The 18,677-nt window shown below is 40.8% G+C and overlaps 1 protein-coding gene across 5 annotated transcripts in view; it reads right to left on the reverse strand.

Annotated features, from left to right (window-relative positions):
* Positions 1–18,677, reverse strand: part of WWP2 (WW domain containing E3 ubiquitin protein ligase 2) — a 1,859,587-nt gene that overhangs the window by 438,370 nt on the left and 1,402,540 nt on the right. For 4 of the 5 annotated variants that reach the window (XM_044081781.1, XM_044081779.1, XM_044081780.1 and 1 more), the window contains one exon: positions 7,831–7,885. In XM_044081781.1, the coding sequence (XP_043937716.1) occupies positions 7,831–7,885 (55 nt within the window). Of the gene's footprint in view, positions 1–7,830; positions 7,886–8,136; positions 8,159–18,677 lie in introns of those variants that run through there. The other variant, XM_044081783.1, reaches the window with a different exon arrangement.

Raw genomic sequence — 18,677 nt, forward strand, 5'->3', positions numbered from 1 at the left:
CACCTTTAGTTAAAATTGTTTGTCTTGGGGAGCTGTGATGAATTTATTGGGTCTCCTCGGGACAGGTTACATGGAACCTGGAGTTGACCAAGCCTTTCGAGACACTACAGACATGAGTGGATCAAAAGGCAGAGACAGCCAGGAGGTGGAAGGTCGGGAACCAAATGCATCCAGTTATACAGACTCATCCTCGGAGGGGGCTAGGGAAGTCCAGCTATGCCTCTGCCTGAGAATCTGAAGGATGTCCAAAAAGGAAAAATCTTCAGTGGGGGACCTTGGAGACACCTCCAATTCATCTACATCTGTATCTGAGGTGACAGACTCAGGGGAGTCTAGGTGCTTCCTCTTGCACTTTTTCTTTCAGGGAGCCTGCTCAGAATGCTCTGGGGAGGCTTCAGAAGAAGAGGGTTCACCCAATGGTGTGTCCTGGTGCATAGGTTCCCTACGCTTTGAGGCTGGAAGAGGAGCAGAGGTTGTCACAGGCACCGAGGAGGACGGAGCCGATGGAACCGATAGTGGAGCCGCCTGTGGGGGAAGCACTCTCCGCATGACCTCGAAGGCATCACGGTCTCGACACAAGGAGGGCTCCAGCTCCAAAGAGACAGGAAATCACCCTGCACCGAGGACAACGGCTCTAAGGCCAATGTGGGAGCCGAGCTCAACTGAGCCGATGCTCCGAGAGGGAGAGTGGGGTCGGACAAGGGTCCAATGCCACTTCCCCCCCTCGGAGCCGACAAGAGAGCTTCGGCACCCAGATACCTCGATGGGAGGAAGAATTGAGGTAATCGGAGCCAACGTCGGAGTTGATGAGGATGTTATCAGATCTGAAGGAACCACTATCGGAGAATCCATGAACTCCGGCTCCGAACTAAGTATAGTCAGAGGAGGAATCGAAATTGAAGCGGATGGAGCCCAAGCCTGTTGAGGTGGGCTCGAAAGCATTTTAGCAAGGGCCTGTGAATTAAGCAACCTACTGACCACGCTCTCCACATCCTGATCCGATAACCTCGAGTATTGAGAGGAGTGGGAAGATGAGTGATGACTTGACTTGCTTTGGAGTAATGGTGATTGTGGCACCAAGTGAATCGGCTCCAAAGAAGGAGACCTAGCTCTTTTGTGGCTCCGAGACGGCTCCGAAGAAAAAGTTGGAGCCGACGGAAGGGTAATCTTGCTGGTGCCAGCCGGCACCAACACACTTGGTTTGTCAAGCTCACAGGTCGGTTCCGAACATGGAGCCGACGGCTTGGCTGGTTTCAAAGGTTTCACTGGCTGAGATGCTTTAGCCGGAGAATCCTGTTTTAATAATCCATGGAGGATAAGCTTGTTTTTCTCCTCCTGCAGGACCCTTGGGCTAAAGGCATGACAAATAGCACGAGTCCTGCAGGTGCACAGCCCCCAAGCAATAAACATAACTAGTGTGCCCATCTGTCAGAGACATCTTCTGACAGCATGAGTCACACTTTTTGAACCCTGAGGTTTTAACTTCCTTGGACATACTAAGAAAAAAAGAAGGAAGTACCACACATACAGACACACTACAATAATAAAAAATATATTGATAAAAACCTTAAAAGGAGAGGCTCTAACTTAAATGGCTGTCCTTAAAGGGGGGGGGACTCTAACTTAAATGAGTTCAGGTAAACAAACAGAAGGCCTAGTGACTAAGGGGCAATGGCCAACACAGCACAAAAAGCACAGCAAAGGACGAGATAATGGGGTTTAGGACTAAATAACTTACAAGCTACTATAAAACAGTGAAGAAAATACTACGTTTCAAGTAAATTATTGAATTTTTAAGAAGAGAAAAAAGTTATACTAAGCCTGAGCCAGTATTGACGCAACCTCGCAGCTGAAGTGACAAATGAGATCTAGGTAGCTGGCACTGGGCATTCTGGGATAAGGGGTAGCCTTGAGCCAGTAAAGAGCTCTCGAGCTATTGTAAGTGGCCGAGTCGGAGCTGAGGTTTGGCTCCGAACCTATCCAGCAAGAACGAAGGCGAGATTGGACAACTTAACATAAACATTTCACCATCCAGAACAAGTTGGAAAGCCCATTGCTGAACTGCTTCTTACTGAAATGCCAGCACTCGTAATGCTGACTGCTGACGCACAGAAAAAAAAAAAAAGACCAAAAAATGCAGGAAAAGAGAAAATATAGAACACCTCTCTTCTTCTTTATACTTGTTTGAAGGTAAGCATCCACCCCCCTCGATCTTATGTATACCAACTCTGACAGCGTTATATCTCAGAAAAAGAGAATATTCTGAGAAATGGCCATCTTAGATTTGGTGCATGTCAGACAGTTTTTAGCTGTTCAATCTCCATATTTCAGGACTTGCTTCAGCAACACCTGGCATTTCAAATGGTTAACTTGCTGAACCTATGAGCAACCAAGTAACATGTGGGAAATGCAGGTTACAGGAAAAGGTACACATAAAAGTTGTTGTGTCTTTCGGCTTCGGTCCACTAATGATTGGCAGTATATTTTTACGTGCCGAGTTGCCAGCCCTGACACACAACCTTCAACGAAGGTACGCCCATTCATGCATGTCTCCACACAGAAGACACTCTAGCTGAGAATCGAACATGACAACGTCTTACTGTGAGGTGACAATGCTACCGCAGCACCACCACTGCAGTTCAAAAGGTACATATAAAAGTAAAGATAAATAGTACCTGAAAGCCTGCAACCATGAAAAAACTGAAAAAAGCATCTTTGCAACTCCCAATATACAGTCTGTGAGGTAATGTTGCCATGTTTAACATTAAGACTCAATTCTAGTGCCTATATCACATTTATCAAGAATGTCTGGGAAACAACGTGGAAGGACTTAAGCAAGGATTAATTCCACAGCTACGTTTCAGGGATGGGACAGTGATGCCTGAAGACGGTGCTCTCAATAAGTGGTGTTGTAACTAACTAACTCTAGCTGACCCCTCTACAAATTTGATTATCCAAACCATAAGTCAGAGTGGCCAATATCCTTGGGTATTCAAGCACAAGTAGCACTGACCCACAAGATAATCTGAGCTAGAATCTCTAATGGCTCGATGCTTAGAATGAGGAAGCTCAAAGGACTTATTTCCAGAAAAATACCAGGAAACTTCCAGAACTTGCAAAACAGGAATTATTAATCTGATGTTTAAATAAGGAAGACCCTCCATGTTCAAGGGGATGTAAATGCCACATGTAGGATTTATAGCACTTAATGTAAAGCTAACTGCAAGTCAAGAATCACTGGGTCACACTGCACAGAGAATTAGGCAATCACCCCACTGTACAAGTTGCCAAATGTAAGATCGACATCTGGACAAAAGCACATCATCCTGGGTAATGTCCAAGAACAGCTCCTCTTCTGTAATCTTGCTACAGAGTAGGACAACATTGGTTCTTCTGTAAAAACATGCATTGATATCCAGAAGTGAATGACTTGTTTGGTGTAATCCTACTCATAATATTAAGAGCTCTGTTAGAAGCTTTCTTTATTTAGGACTCAGTACATCTGTTATGGTTTGCTTTTGTTAAACTATTCAAGGTTGGCTTAAACTGAATACAAAAGTAATACACAGGTTTCAAATGAAAGTCTGAATGAGGAAGTCAAAGCTATAATAAGAAGGGCTGCAGCCAACTAGCACAGTGTGTCAGGGGTAGTGTATGACAGAAGACTATGAATGAAGCTGAATGTTAAGGTGTGCAAGACAGTGGTGTGACTGGTACTACTATACTGTAAAATAAACTGGTCAGTGATTGTATAGCAGTTGAGAAAGCTAGAGGTGACGGAGATGAATTGCCTGAGACAGGTGGTAGGATGCACAATGGAGGACAGATGAAGAAATTAATACATCACAACCAAAGCACATGTAGCTCTAACTGTAGAAAAGATCAAAGAGAACAGATTTGATTCGGGCACATGTGCAGGAAAGCACAAGACAATCTGATGAGTAAGGCATGGGACAGACAGGAAGAAGGCAAGAGGAAACAAGGGTGTCCAGCAAAGAGATGGCGGGACTGTGTGACAGAAAACCTGCAAGTCAGGCATGACTGTCGAAAAAGGTAGGAGAGTGGCAATGAATCAAGACAAATGGCAAGAGATGACGACACCCCAACCCCATATAAAAAGAAGCTGATGAAGAAGATGTCAAATGCTTCTGCAACTGGTAAGATCATCATCTGAAAGATATTGTTATATATTATATTAGGTTTAAAACTGTTCAAATGTTTTACTGAGTCTGCCAACATTCCTATTTAGAATGTATATTAGGTGATATATACGCAGTAACTGTTAAATTGTAGAACTGTTACTTGGATGCAATAATATGGCAATGTAAAAAATGACACCAGAAGCTGAGCAACGTAACCCTAAAAAAACACTGCTGCAGAGGGTAGATCTTTGACTGTGTTACTCTGAGTATCTGCTGAAACACAAATTTAAAGAGAGAAAATGTGCAATGTAGACCACAAAAAGAAGAAACATGATCCATTATGACCCTATCTGTATTTAACCTCCTTGATTACTTCTGCCACAAACGCCCTTATCAGTGTAAAGTGCTATAAGCAGAATGTACTTCTGAACTGATGTGTATCAAACATATCAGTAGGTTTGTTTATCTAAGTATTAATCATACATATATTTTTTTACCATTTATAACTACTGGTTTGCATCTTGAATCAGGTTAAGGCTGACTAGGGTATCTGGAACAGTGCAACCACTTGAACAATATATCAAAAAAATTATAAACAAACAGGAGTACACTAATGATGCTGGAAAAACAAAGAAAAGAAACACAGTTCTACACCATAGTAATTGCAAAAATAGCCATTTTACTTCAAGTCATGGAAAATGACAGCTCATAATTCACCATTAAACTACTAAAGTACACTGGCCTGCACAGAAGCAAGTTACAGGCCTATCTCTACTAAAATGAATCAAAGGCTCAGAACAGCTGATACCAATGAACTGCTTCTACAACTTCAACGAAGGGCAACAGCACACAATAATAGACAATCCTTTTGTATTTACTTGATTATACATTATCATTTTCTGGTTATAACATCATGACAAGATATTACATATAAGAAAACAGCAATGCAGACTGAAATGCTAACACGACTGAGGAAATCAACTGCAAGAGGTCAAACTGAGCTCTTGGAGCTTCTGTTGCACGTACTAGAAAATATGACTAGATACCTATAGTGAAGGAAAAGTTGGAAAGAGGATAAAAGTGCGAACTGCAAGTTGCATCACCGAAGTGTTCTCATGAATGTGAGGTTTGCATTATCACTATTTTATGAAGTTTATAATTAAGATCTATGCAAAAATGACCACACAGTACAGTGCCACATCATTCCCTACACACAGTATCAAAGTAACAATGAAAAGACAGCATGTAGAAAGGACAAGTGCAAGACAGAGCACGGTAAACTTCTGCAACGCATACTGACATCAACACAATGAACAGTTTGTCAGTATATATGCTGCTATGAATAACAACAAGGCAGTATACCATTCTTCAAGAGAATATCAGTGCTGCAGAGCTAGAAATCACAATCATAACACACAACAGAGCTCCAATGTTGTTGTGTCTTTCTGCTTTTCCCGGCAACAGAGCTGCAATAAAGTACTGAAATATTCCACATGAATGCACTTGTCAATACTGCTAACAAACTACTAAACCCATCAGCAGTACTGCAAAGAGAATACAAGTTACAGTATTATACTCAGGATCTTGGAATACAAAAACTAAAGACTGTCTTTATTTCAATGTATTAATTTATTTGTTAGCAAGTAAGTGAACTTAACATATGAAATAGTTATTCTAGCAGTGAACTGTAAACTAAAGGTCCTACAGGCAGACAGCACTGAACATTGCTGGTATGGGAAACAGATACATTCAGAATACAATAGTAATGGCAGAATTTTATTTTATAAAAGCTACAATCCTTCATCTGAGCCATTCCTGTCATGCTCTAAACTTTGGGTGGGTTACAAGACTATATTTAAAGCTACTAACTTCATTTGCTCATTTTAAGTTTAAAAACTCTTGCAAAACTTTAAGCCCTATAACATTACTCCCTCTTCCCTCATTAAATATAATTCTCAGTAATGGGACTACCTGACTGTTCAGCTGTGTTTCAGATTTAAACCACTTTGTGGGCTAAATGACTTTTTACAGTAAGCCAAGCCCAACTCAACTGTTTACTATCTAAAATTGTAGGTATCACACTCTGCCCAAAAATTAAACTGCATTGCCAAATTCCTGAGCTGCCCTGTCAGCTTCCTCAGACATATCTTTGCCCTCCTACTCTCCCAGATGGTTTTTGCAACATTCCAAATATATTTAAAAGTGGATGCCATAGCAACAAGGCTGCTTAAAGTTTTAACAACCCAGTTTGAGAACTAGCAATAATCACTGGGATGAGTAGGAATGAAACAGTTTAAGTAACAAGGGGATTTTTCCAATCTCTTAAGTACAGAAGAATGAAGACATGCTCATGACTGCAGAACTACTTTAACTAAATAAAGTACAACACATACTGCCAATCATTAGCGGACCGGAGTTCCGTTGTGGTGACCCCTAACTGGGAAAAGCCGAAAGACGCAAACAAACATGTAAACACAGGAAAGATGCTGTTTAGCAACAGGCAGATTTAACGCACATGCGTATAACTTCCTAATGAACCTTTTGTCATCTTAAGGATAAACACGAAAAACAAAAACTAACCCCCTTCAAATAACTGAAGATGACAAATCCACTGCACCACTATCCTGAATGTCTTCCTAAAATGATCTGCTTGCTGGAATAAACTGTACTGTGATCCCTCACCTAAAGACTAAGCTATTGCTCTGGTAAAGGGACAGATATGTTATATGAGCAGGTGTTGGGAGCCCTAAGGAAAATACATATAGTATGAAACAGTGAAAAAACTACAGTGTGCAAAAATGGAAGAATTAACCAAAAATGTTCTTTTATCTGGACAGCTATATACGGCAGCCAATGGACCCTCCTTCTTCCCCATGAGAAAGAGAAAAATAGCTGTCTAAAACTGCCTGGCCATGTCAGTCACATAATTCAAGTGGTTTACTCTGAGCGTGTCAGTGTCAACACAGACCTGTATGTAAAATGAGAGAATGACCACTTGTCACAATTTTTATTTTCATTCCTTCTGTATCTCTTTGTTGAGCAGAGCCCTTGTCTTTCTTGATTCAACAAAAACATATTTTTTGTGACTAGCTGTTTTGGCTGTAGAGGTACAAATACAACAGACCCAGTCAAAAAAAAAAAAACAAAACAAAAAAAAGCAAACAGGCTGCAAGTCGCAGGAGTTTAAATGTTTCAACCTGAGCCTTAAGTTTAAAGAAAAAAAGCACTGCAATAAAACATATTTTTTCAGTCTATCAAGATGTTGAAAAATAACTTCAATTAATTAAAATCTCAGTGTTTCTTTGTTGTGAAATCTATTTTGTATCTGAGTATTACAAATTACCTGTTTGCAATGTACATGTGGGTATGTTGAGCACTCATGCTACATAATGACACATGAACTTCCATCCTTCAGAAATTTCTAACAGTGCCACTATTTTCTGCTTGATGTGTTTCTGCACTGAAAGATAGAGAAGAGAAGCTCAAAATATAGAAATATGAAAACAGCAGAATGGATTACTGCTCTTAAATGTTGGTATGCATCACAGTTCTCACAGATGCATTACGCTAGACTACATAAAGTTCTTCATGTAATGGACCCCAGGGTTTTTCTTTCATAACACTAGAGATGAAGCCAAGAATAGTGCCACATGTGAATCAAAGTTCTAAGAGTATAAAAGTTACTTACCCCATCCAGGCGGCAAAGAATCAACAGGATCATTTTCATTTGATGTTCCAGAGGGCTGAAAAGAAAACAGAAGCAAGTAAAAATACATAAATATAACACTTTATCCTGTGACTTTTTAAAAACATTTTTGCAATTCACCCCTTGAAAAAGAAAAGGATAACCTTTATTTCTTGAACAATGACCTACATACAAAACAGATTTATGCAATTAATTTTATGACAACATTATAAGGCTATCCAGAAAGAACACCGCAAAGCCACAAAAATGGCCAAAACAACAGTGAGTAAAGGAAGGCAAGGAACTCACCTTTCTAATCCTTCTGTACTTTGGCTAGCTGACTGCTGCAAAATTACAACTGCTGCTGCAACTCAGACTTTGTCCCAAATCTATCCAATCCCAGGCTGTCCCAGTGAAATCATCCCCACAAGTCCCAGACACACCCACGGCTTCCTGGCTTCATATCCCCCCACCCTTATTCAACCACAATCTTCTCACTGTGCTGAGAAAGTAAGCAGCACTATGCTATGTCAGTGTAGACTTAGAGGACATTCATACGCTTTCCAGACAGATGACTCCCCTCCCCCATCAATGTTTGGATTCAGCGTCACAAAAGTACCTTTATTCCAGCTCCTTGCACTTGGATGCTGCAAACCACCTCTGACTCAGCTATGTGGACTAAAGAGCAGAGAAGAGGAACATAGGTGTTGTTATCAGTACATATCACTGCATTTGCTGCATGCCTACACTGAAAAATGATACAGTGCTCAACTCTCCCAACATGTCCTGTGGCTGTGTAGTGGCAATGTCCACACCGCTGTCTACTTCACATACAGTAATCAGTAAAATGATTGTATCTCTGTCGTTTTACTTCATCAAAAAGCACAAAACTTTGGAATGGTATTATAATCACATCAATAAATTATTCTGAAAGAGCACTGGAAGATTCATTCTGTTAAAATGCTAAGTAAAAAAGAAAGTAAGAAATCAAACAGGATAGTTACCTTTGGCTCTAGTTCTAACATGATTTAAGCTACATTCCACACATCACTAGTGCTCTTGTAAGCAAATCACAAAGTCTTAAAATCCCCCTGCCTATACAGCACATTATCTCATTTTGCCCTGAATGAAATGAAATAATTTAAGAAAAGCTCAAATCAGGTTATACAAAAGTTCATCAGATGGACTTCTATATGCAACACTACTAGTTTGTTTGTGTCTTTCAGCGTTTCCCAGTTACGGGTCGCCACAGCGGAACTCCGGTCCGCTAATGATTGGCAGTAGAGTTTTACGTGCTGGCTTGCCGGGCCTAATGCACAACCTTCAATGAAGGAATGCCCGTTCATGCATGTCGCCACACAGAAAACGTTCTAATAGAGAATAGAATGGGCAACGTCTAACTGTGAGGCGACAACACTACCGCAGCACCACCACCGCAGTAATATATGCAACACTACTAGTAACATCTCAAAATAAGGACTGAGCTGCAAGACAGACAGCCAACACAGGGCATCACTTTGGACTTATTTATTTCACTTTGTTAACCAGGTAGGTAGACTATCCTAAGCACAACTTTGTCATAATCTAAAAAAAAAAAAAAAAAAATGCAGCAGCAACAATGTCCTAACATAAAGCTTCCAGTAATGTTTGTCAACAGAGGTCAGACATCTCTCACTGGAGATAGGCAGACACTGGGTATGACTATATGTCATATGTCATATCTCCTTCCTATACAAGGAAAACTGAGGGCAGCACTGATGGATAACATTCACAATTCTCCCCTTGCAGAATCCCCTGCCCTAGATGAGGGTCCCTGACAAGCCACAATGGCAGTGGAATATCTGTCTCTCAAGTGCCTGATTAGTTACTACAATCTGATGAGCAAGCCAAAAACACAAATGTGCAATTGCGTCATGCTGCAGTAAGGAGTAATACACAGACACTGCGAAAAGAAAAAAGAAAACAAAACCTGTGAAAGGAAATAGTATGAAAAGTAAGAAACCCAAATTTGTCAAATGGCAGATGTAGATCAGCATCTGCACCCCCCTCAAAATAACTTTAAACGATTAACAAACAGGATGGGTAACATGTATAACTATGCTTGCAGCACTAATCTAAGACCAGCACGAACCTAAGGAGAAAACTCAGAATGCTTATTTTACGGGTTTAAGGCACATGAAGGCTTGTTTCATACTCTGGAATGTTATCCTATGTATTACTTCAATGAGGGCTATCTGCACACGGCTGTCCAAAGAATACAGCACTCAATGTGTCCCTCAACTACTTGGGTCCCTATCTGCCAGTTAGACAATAGCAGAGTCTGACACAGAAAGTTATACAAATGAACTGCTCATATGCCAAGTGTTGCTTCACAGTAAAACAAGCCATTACTTGAAATAATCATTGATGAACTCCTTGCAGCCCAGACCAGGGATTTTTAGGAAGGTGGGAGGAAATGGAGTGTCAGGAGAAGACTTGTACAGAAACTGGGAGACACAAATGAACCAGTAACAAGGCAGGATCCAAAGGCGGAAAAATGCAAACACCCAGAACTAAAAAAAAACAAACGATAAATTCTACCTGGTATAAGCAGTAACCAACTCCAGAACGGAAGCTCTTAAGTAATAATCCAAAAACACCACGAGCAGTAAAATAAATTCAGAAACTGAGAGAACATACGCACTCCAAACAAAATGTAATCGAAAGTCAAAGTGAACACAAGACAACAGAGTTGTGAAGCAGAAGACAACGTACTACGCCACCAAGTTTCCTAACTGCAACAGTGCCTCAAAATGAGATAAATATGTAAAATCTTTTTAGGAAAATCATTTGGGTGTAAGGAATATGCAAGCATTAAAATATCAATAACTATCTCTCTCTACTCCGACTATGGTTCTGAGAATTTATATTGTGAAATGGAACACTAATCAAAAATTCTCAAAATTCCGCCTTCTTAAAAACGTATTTTGTGAGATGCCTTTAAATATCACACACACAAGCCTGCAACAGTGTCATGGAGGGATAAGCTCTGCCTAAGGTGTTGGTGACCAGAGTTCAATTTGCACAGGTAGGGAAGATGGGCATGCACATCCTGGGAGGTGGGCTGTGGTCTTTCCTAGCTTGTGTCACTTGTCTGTTGACAAAGATTCCACTGGAGGCCACTTGCACATCTGGGTGTGAAAAGCCAGTGCAACAGGGATGTGGGCGCCACAACACAAGCTGGTATGGTAGCGTCTATCACCATGATACAGGCATGTAGGTACAAAAGAGCATGGTCAGTCCTTCTGTGATACAAGTGCTCATCTTGTTATTAGGGAAGGGTTTAGGACATTACAATATAGAATACTATAATAGCTGGGATGCAGGTGAGGGCCTGCCCCCAACCTACTGACTCTGAGGATTTGCTATCACTGAAGAATGAATGGGTATCCCAAAGGAGAAGGCTTGATGATTGTCAGGCATAGAGGAAAAGTGTCACAAATAAATAAATAAATAAAATAAAATGTGTATACACACACACACACACACACACACACACACACAACAGATGTTAATATGAAATATGTTAGTATTGTACACACTAAGATCAGCTTAGTTTTCACTGATCAAGGAAAGAAAATTTAGAAGTATCTTTTGAAAAAGTTAACTTACTCCAGGTGGGGAGGCAGCACAAGTTATGCACATTGTGTGCCATCCTAACATGTTTATATAGCCAATCTAACAGCTTCCATAGAAATAATATAACCTAAAATGAAAAGTACACATGATCTGTCATAAATTCTTACCACAAAACAGCCTACAGGACAAATAAGCAAAATTAACCTGGCAAAACCAGAACACTTGGGATTTGAGAGCAACGCCCTTTACTTGATTACCCCCCCCCCCCGCCAATGCTAATGTATTCAATCATTAATAGAGTTCCTTTGTGCCTATTAGGTCTCACCTAGATACTAAGGAAGGATTGTCTAAGGCAATCAGCATAAAAAGAAAATTCTATCTTATAATGCAAAACTGGATGCTCAAAACAAAAATTAGGATATAAAAGTTGACAACACTTACATTTCCTGCAAGGAAAACTTTCCTTTCGTTCTGACAACACAACCTTCTTGCTCAAATCATTGTTTTTATAACATAACTGCCTACATAATTATAAGTTATTACAAAACGAAAAGCTAGGTGTATCACTTACTTTATCTCTTAAATCTACATTTGTGCGTAAAATACACCAGTTACGCTTAATAACATCACATGCCAAATTCACATCAGTGGAATAAGTCAACAAAAACCTGGTCTTATTTCTACTAGAGGGGAACAAATGAGTCAATAGCATGACTTGAAGTGCCCAGATTCATACATGGGAAGTACAAAAAAATGGCTTATGTGAACAGAGGCATTTTATTACTCAGATATTTCTATAATCAGATATCAGGGGGGTGTAGAATATCAAATTTCTAGGAATAAAGTTGGTGATATGAACAAAACAGAGATTTTAGTAAACAAAACTTTGTCTGACAATGTCTCAAAAGTACATATGCTCCTACTTTGCTAATAAACATAAAGGATAAGATGCTCCAGGGAACTGGTAGCCTACAGAGTTCTGAATTACCTACTGAATGGCAATACTATGTTGCTTGCCTTACTTGCAAAGGGAGAGCAGTACATGGGGTTAAGGCTATAAGCTGCTAATGAGTTTCATCCTATCGGCCCTCAGTTTGATTTCCTCAGTCTCAAGTTACATCATATTCATCTCTGAAGAAATCATTTAAGCATACAATGCTTCCACCTGCCCTGTAAATAGGAAGTTGTATCTAATAAGTATTGCACGATTAACAAGCAGATAAATAATACTGCTATCATAACCATGTAATCTGTGCTAACTGGGGAATAGTAATCCTCTGTATATAAAACAAACAAAAAAAAATGATTGCACTATTACCTTTAGCGCTGTTCATTTATCAAAATAAAATGCAGCTTTGCAAGAAAATATGTGGGACAGGATCAGTTCTATACTGCACTATTTGTACTTCTTGACAAAAGTTAGAGATTTTCTGCTTTCACTTCAGAATGAGGAAGGCAATGTGAACTACCCTAAGTAATATATATAAAGGTAAAGTAATATAATATATATAAAGGTCAATTCCCTGTGCTTTCTCCTATTAACCTGGTGAATTTGGGCATCCTGAGGCAATGTAGCAACTGCCTCATGTACACTGACAACCCTCTCCTCTTACCTCCCAACACTCAGACTTGCGAGAGCTGCACTTATATATCCAAACTGGAATCCACGCACTCTCCAGCCAAGACCGGAATAGCTGGTCAAGAGGAGAAGGTCAACACTTGCTCCACACCACATGGAACACATAGTCCTCCAGAACACACACCAGCACTGCCTTCACATAAAAACACAAACCACACACCCACCTTCATGGAGGCTTTCAATAAAAATCTATCCAAACAGCAGAGACCTCCAAGGCAGGAACGCACTAGACCACCACAACACAACACTAATCACAAGACATATAACTCTCCTAAACAGTGTGCCACTCAACCAAACCCCTTAAGGCAAAACAGCATGCCCAACACACTAGTCATAGGTGACTCGATAGTGAGGCACACTGATGTCCCACTCACTAGGTTGAATAAGGAGAAAGTAACAGTCAGCCACCTGTCAGGTGCCAGGATCCACCACATAATGCACACACTCAGGTCCCTCAACAACAGGTACAAATATGACTCTGTCATTGTACATGTAGTTGTGAATGACCTGAGACGTACCTCCCTGGAATACATGAAAAGAGACATGGAGGAGCTCTCAGATTATGTAGCCCAGGCGGGTATGACCCTAGCCCTGAGCAATATCCTGTCATCACCCAGAGTAATACTACAGTATAAGCAGAAAATTACTAATTTCAACAATTGGTTAAGTTTCTGGTGTCATTCTAAGGGGATCCAGTAACTGTCTGCCTGGGATGACATGATTGACAAACCTCGATGCTTTGCCAGAGATGGCCTGCATCTGTCACCCCTGGGCTTCCGGAAACTGGCCAAGGCTTTTGCCACCCCTATAGTGCCTTATTTTAGGTGGTGTTCCAAAGACCAAATTACCACCACAACAGCTATAAAAAATTGCAAATTGAGGATCATGCTGCTCAACACTAGAAGTCTAAATCTCAAAATGCACTCGCTCAAAGCACTCCTTAAAATGGAGAACATCGACATTTGTGCTGTAACAGAGACCTGGTTCAAGACAGCAAAAAGCACCGCTGCACTACCAAGCTATAACTCATTCCACACCTTTCAGCCCCAGAACTTGGAATGAAGCTCCAAAGGCGGTGATGTTTCCATATTCATAAAGGATGCACACAACTCCGACTGGTAGCCCAACATAAGGCATCAGAGATACTTCAGGTGCAGCTAACATTGGGTAAGACAGCGATTCAGGTCATAGCCTGCTATAGGTCCCCAAACATATCCCAAGACTCACACTCCATGTTCTTAAGCACCCTGGAGAATATTAGGGTCCAACCTAACACTCTCATACTGGGTGACTTCAACTACCCCTCTATTAACTGGGAAAACTACTCATGTACCAATATACTTGCCCAACGTTTCCTGGAATTCATTAATTCCAATGACCAGGACCAGCTCGTTCTTACCCCCACTAGAAGTAACAACATCCTTGACCTGGTCATTGCTAACATGGACAACCGTTGCTCTATACCAATAGTCAACCCCTCCCTGGTTAGATTCAACCACAAACTAATCACCTTGGAAATCCACATCCCCCCCCACAAAGGTAACCACCATGAAAAACTTCTCCAAATCTAACTTTGGGCTCCTAAAAACAGAGATGGCTAACTTCACGGCACCCATGTAAATGGAGAATAGTTGCATGACCGCCGAATCATACACCAATGCATTGTATGAAGACGTACACAAATGCATGGATCTTACCATACCCAACAGAACCAAGATGCCCTCCTCCAAAAAAAGGAAGCCAATCTGGTGGTCAAACAAACTCTACAACAGAAGTAGGAAACTGATGCAGAATAAGGTGAAGCCTCAAGACTGGAAAAACTCCCTTATCAGCCTCAACAAAAAGTTGAGATCCGTCATCAAATCCTCTAAAGCTAGCTATGAAAACAGAATTGCAGCAGATAGTAAAGACAATCACAAAGCCTTCTACAGTTATGTAAAGAATCTCCACGGCAATACCCAGATTTGGTCTGAGCTAGTGCACAATGGTACCTACTATACTGAGCCAACAGACATTGCCAATATACTGGCAGACATATTTAGTGCAAACTTTACCCCCCCCCCAAAGGACCAATCAGAATTCTAGTAGATTGCCATGCACCCAGTATTACTGCTGCACAGGTTAAAACAGCACTGTCCATGGCAAAGAATACAGCATCTATGGGACCGGACAATATCCCTGGCTGTGTTCTACATGAACTACAGAGTGAACTGGCACATCACCTGTGTGCCCTGTTCAATCACAGCCTCACCTCAGGCTTTGTCCCTACCGAATGGCGCACTGCTACAGTCATCCCTCTCCATAAAGGAGGAGTGACTACAGACCCTGGGAACTATCTTCTCATTAGCCTGACGAGTCTGATATGCAAAGCTATGGAATGCATCATCATAGACCTAATAAACAAAGATATAGGGAATCTCCAAAATCTGGATCTCACACAGTTTGGTTTTGTGAAAGGTAAATCATGCCTGCTCAACCTGGTCAACTTCTTTGAGTCAGTTACCAGAGCTGTGGATGAAGGCAAGGTTCATACAGCCTACCTTGATCTGGCCAAGGCCATTGATACCATTCCCCACTCAGGAATTACAGGAAAAACTCACTAAGCTAGGCATCAACCCCTATATCACTAGGTGGGTTGCAAACTGGCTCACAGATAGAACCCATGGTATGAAAGTAGCTGACTCCAAGTCAGACTGCCGAACAGTCATGAGAGGAGTCCAACAGGGTTCGGTCCTGGGTCCCCTCCTGTTTGGTATCTACTTCTCTGAAGTCCAGGCCAACACGAAGGGAAATACCAACGGACAACAGCTGAATCCAAACTGCTACACCACAAAATGACACAACCAAGATAAAAAAAGCACGAAGGGACTCTGGCTGACAAAGTTTGCAGACGATTGCAAGTTGGGAGCTATTATTAACTCCCCAGTGATGCTGACATCCTACAGAAAGGCCTCATTGAGACCAATGACTGGTGTCAGAACCATGGCCTTAAGCTCAATGCCAAAAAATGTGTCATCCCCTTTGGGAAAAACCTAGTTCCCATGAGTTACCACATTGATGGTAGCCCACTGAACACAGAAGGCATTATAAGAGATCTGACAGCAACCTCTTTTTTGACCACCATATTGCCACTGTGGTCAGAAAGTCTTTCTATGTGGCACATCTCATTACTAAGGGTTTTGCATCCAGGAAGGAAGAGTTCATTGCCTCCCTCTACTCTTCCCTCATTAGGCCAATCATTGAGTACAATGCCCCATTTGCCATGTACCTCACTAGACACCTACAACAACTGGGAGGCTGCAAAAGTACCTCACAAAGAGGATACTAGGCCTTAAACACTTGTCCTATAAGGGCAGACTCAAACTCCAACTATTCTCGGTCTCATATCGCCTACTTAAAGGCGATCTCTGCTTGACTTACAAAGGCATGTCTGACCCAGCTCTGTTAGAAATGCTACATCGAAAGAAATCCCAATCCCTCCGCACCACACACTCCAGAGACCTCAACCTCATTACCACAATCAACAGAACATGCTGGAGGGGCAGGTTCATAACCCAGAGACTGCCCATGCTATGGAATAGACTTCCCACACATGTCAAACAGAGCACCTCAATGGCCCTCGTCAAGAGAAATCTTGATGAGCAGATGGGAAATAGAAAACTCACCCGGGGGATCACTCCAGTGGCTCTACTTGACAGAGGGAGTGGGAATTAAGGTCAGGTGGCATGATGCCACGGTAATCCTATGGGCTAGACTTGTAAAGACTCCAGGGTCATTAGCTTAGTACACACCTATGAACCTAAGTCAAGACTTCAAACTGAATTTGTAGAACATACTATCCAAACTGAAGAGTTTGCTGATAAAGACAAACGTAACATAGTTACCTGACTATAAGCACAGTATTAAGTACACGTTTTGTTCTACACTGTGATTTTATGTTTTTGCCTCATAAAGGCCAGCAGCTTGACCAATTCTCACAAATTCAGTACTGCCAGTATATTTTGTCTTAACAGCAAAAGAAACTAGCTTCCTAAGAACATCAGTCATGGTCTAATTAATGCATTTGTTAGAAGGTGTGCAAGATCTCTAATTTTTTCCAAATTTATTAAGACCCACCACCAAAAAATGCTTCATTTTCAGAAATGCCTGTAGAGCAATGGTCTGTTTATGTCACTTTTTCAAAACTGTACAGAAAATAACTGGAAACTGAGAAAAATAAACTCAGAGCTAGAGAACTCATTTAGAATGTAGTCAGTCATTTGGCTTTTTGTGTTTTCACTACTTAGAGGTTCATATGTAAATACTAGATAGGGCAACCCATAACAAATGCTACCTCCTGCCTTCAGGTGGGACACACAAGACAGGCCCAGTCAGAATTTGCGAATGACCATCAAATTGTCAAAATTAATCCTGAAGATAGAAGGGTACTACTTTGCTTAATATGCAGATGTAGTTTATTCCAGTGGAGGGAATTTACTGGGATAATAAACAGTCACACCAGCATGTCAAATTAATTAGCTGATAAACATCACGGTCCTTTTGTATGGATATCTGAAGAGCCTTTTGTTCTGCTAAGACATGACAGAGATCAAGGAACAAAGGGCCTTTCACTACTTTAAACACTAAACATAGATAATGAAAATGGAGACAATCTGGATAACAAAGGGATTAGCCCATACTTTTCTGTTAGGAATCTCTGAGGTCCCTCAAGTTGAATAAAATGTTTTGATAGGCATGTAAAAAAAACACAAACGCAGTGTAATGAAAGTCTCACCACAAAATATTAACTAAAACATTAACTAGGAAAATTTATTAAGCACTTTCATTTCTTCACATACAAGAACTTCTGCAGAAGTTCTGTATTAAGTTATTTATTCTGAAGACGTTCTTGAATGTAAAGGAACGAAAGCACTTAATACATTTTTCTAGTTAATATTTTGTGATGAGACGTTCATTGTACTGCGTCTGTGTTTTTTTACAAATCTAATGTTTTGAGGTTTTGCTTTTAAGTGTTTTAACAGGTACATACCACAGGGATCAGTCATGGAGCAGATAAGAGTTAAGTAGGATTAAGACCTCCTTTGATCTGGATTTGATGACCCTGGTTATTAATTAGGCTAAACAGAATGATTGTCTGATGATAGTGGTGACATGATGGTCAAAGGAAAAGATAGCCCTCCAGAAATGTCTGACACACTAAAAAAACGGTGAAGTCAACAATGGACAATCCAAAGTAAAAAGTCACAAAACATGCTCAATATGAATGGAATCAAAGGACTTCAAAGATGGCTGCACACTGAGCAACAGCTTAATTTCAGCTATCCCAGTGTGAAAACAGAAATTCAGAAAAGAGAACCAGTGAATTTGCCTTTTTGGATACATTTCAGTTACTGGCTAGTAAGTGCACTGCCATGGATGCGAGCAAAGAAGAAATTTAGAGAACTCAAAGAAAGAAAATCAACCATAAAAAGTGAGGAGAAAACATTGGGAAGAATCGTGCACATAGCTCTCAATCTCTTAGCACAAACAATCTGGGCAAAACCAAAATAATGAGGGGACAAAGTTACAAAAATAAGGACAAATTTTAAACATT

The sequence above is a fragment of the Protopterus annectens genome, chromosome 8.part1 (assembly GCF_019279795.1).
Source record: "Protopterus annectens isolate FY-2018-M chromosome 8.part1, PAN1.0, whole genome shotgun sequence".
In the NCBI taxonomy this organism is placed as follows: Eukaryota; Metazoa; Chordata; order Ceratodontiformes; family Protopteridae; genus Protopterus; species Protopterus annectens.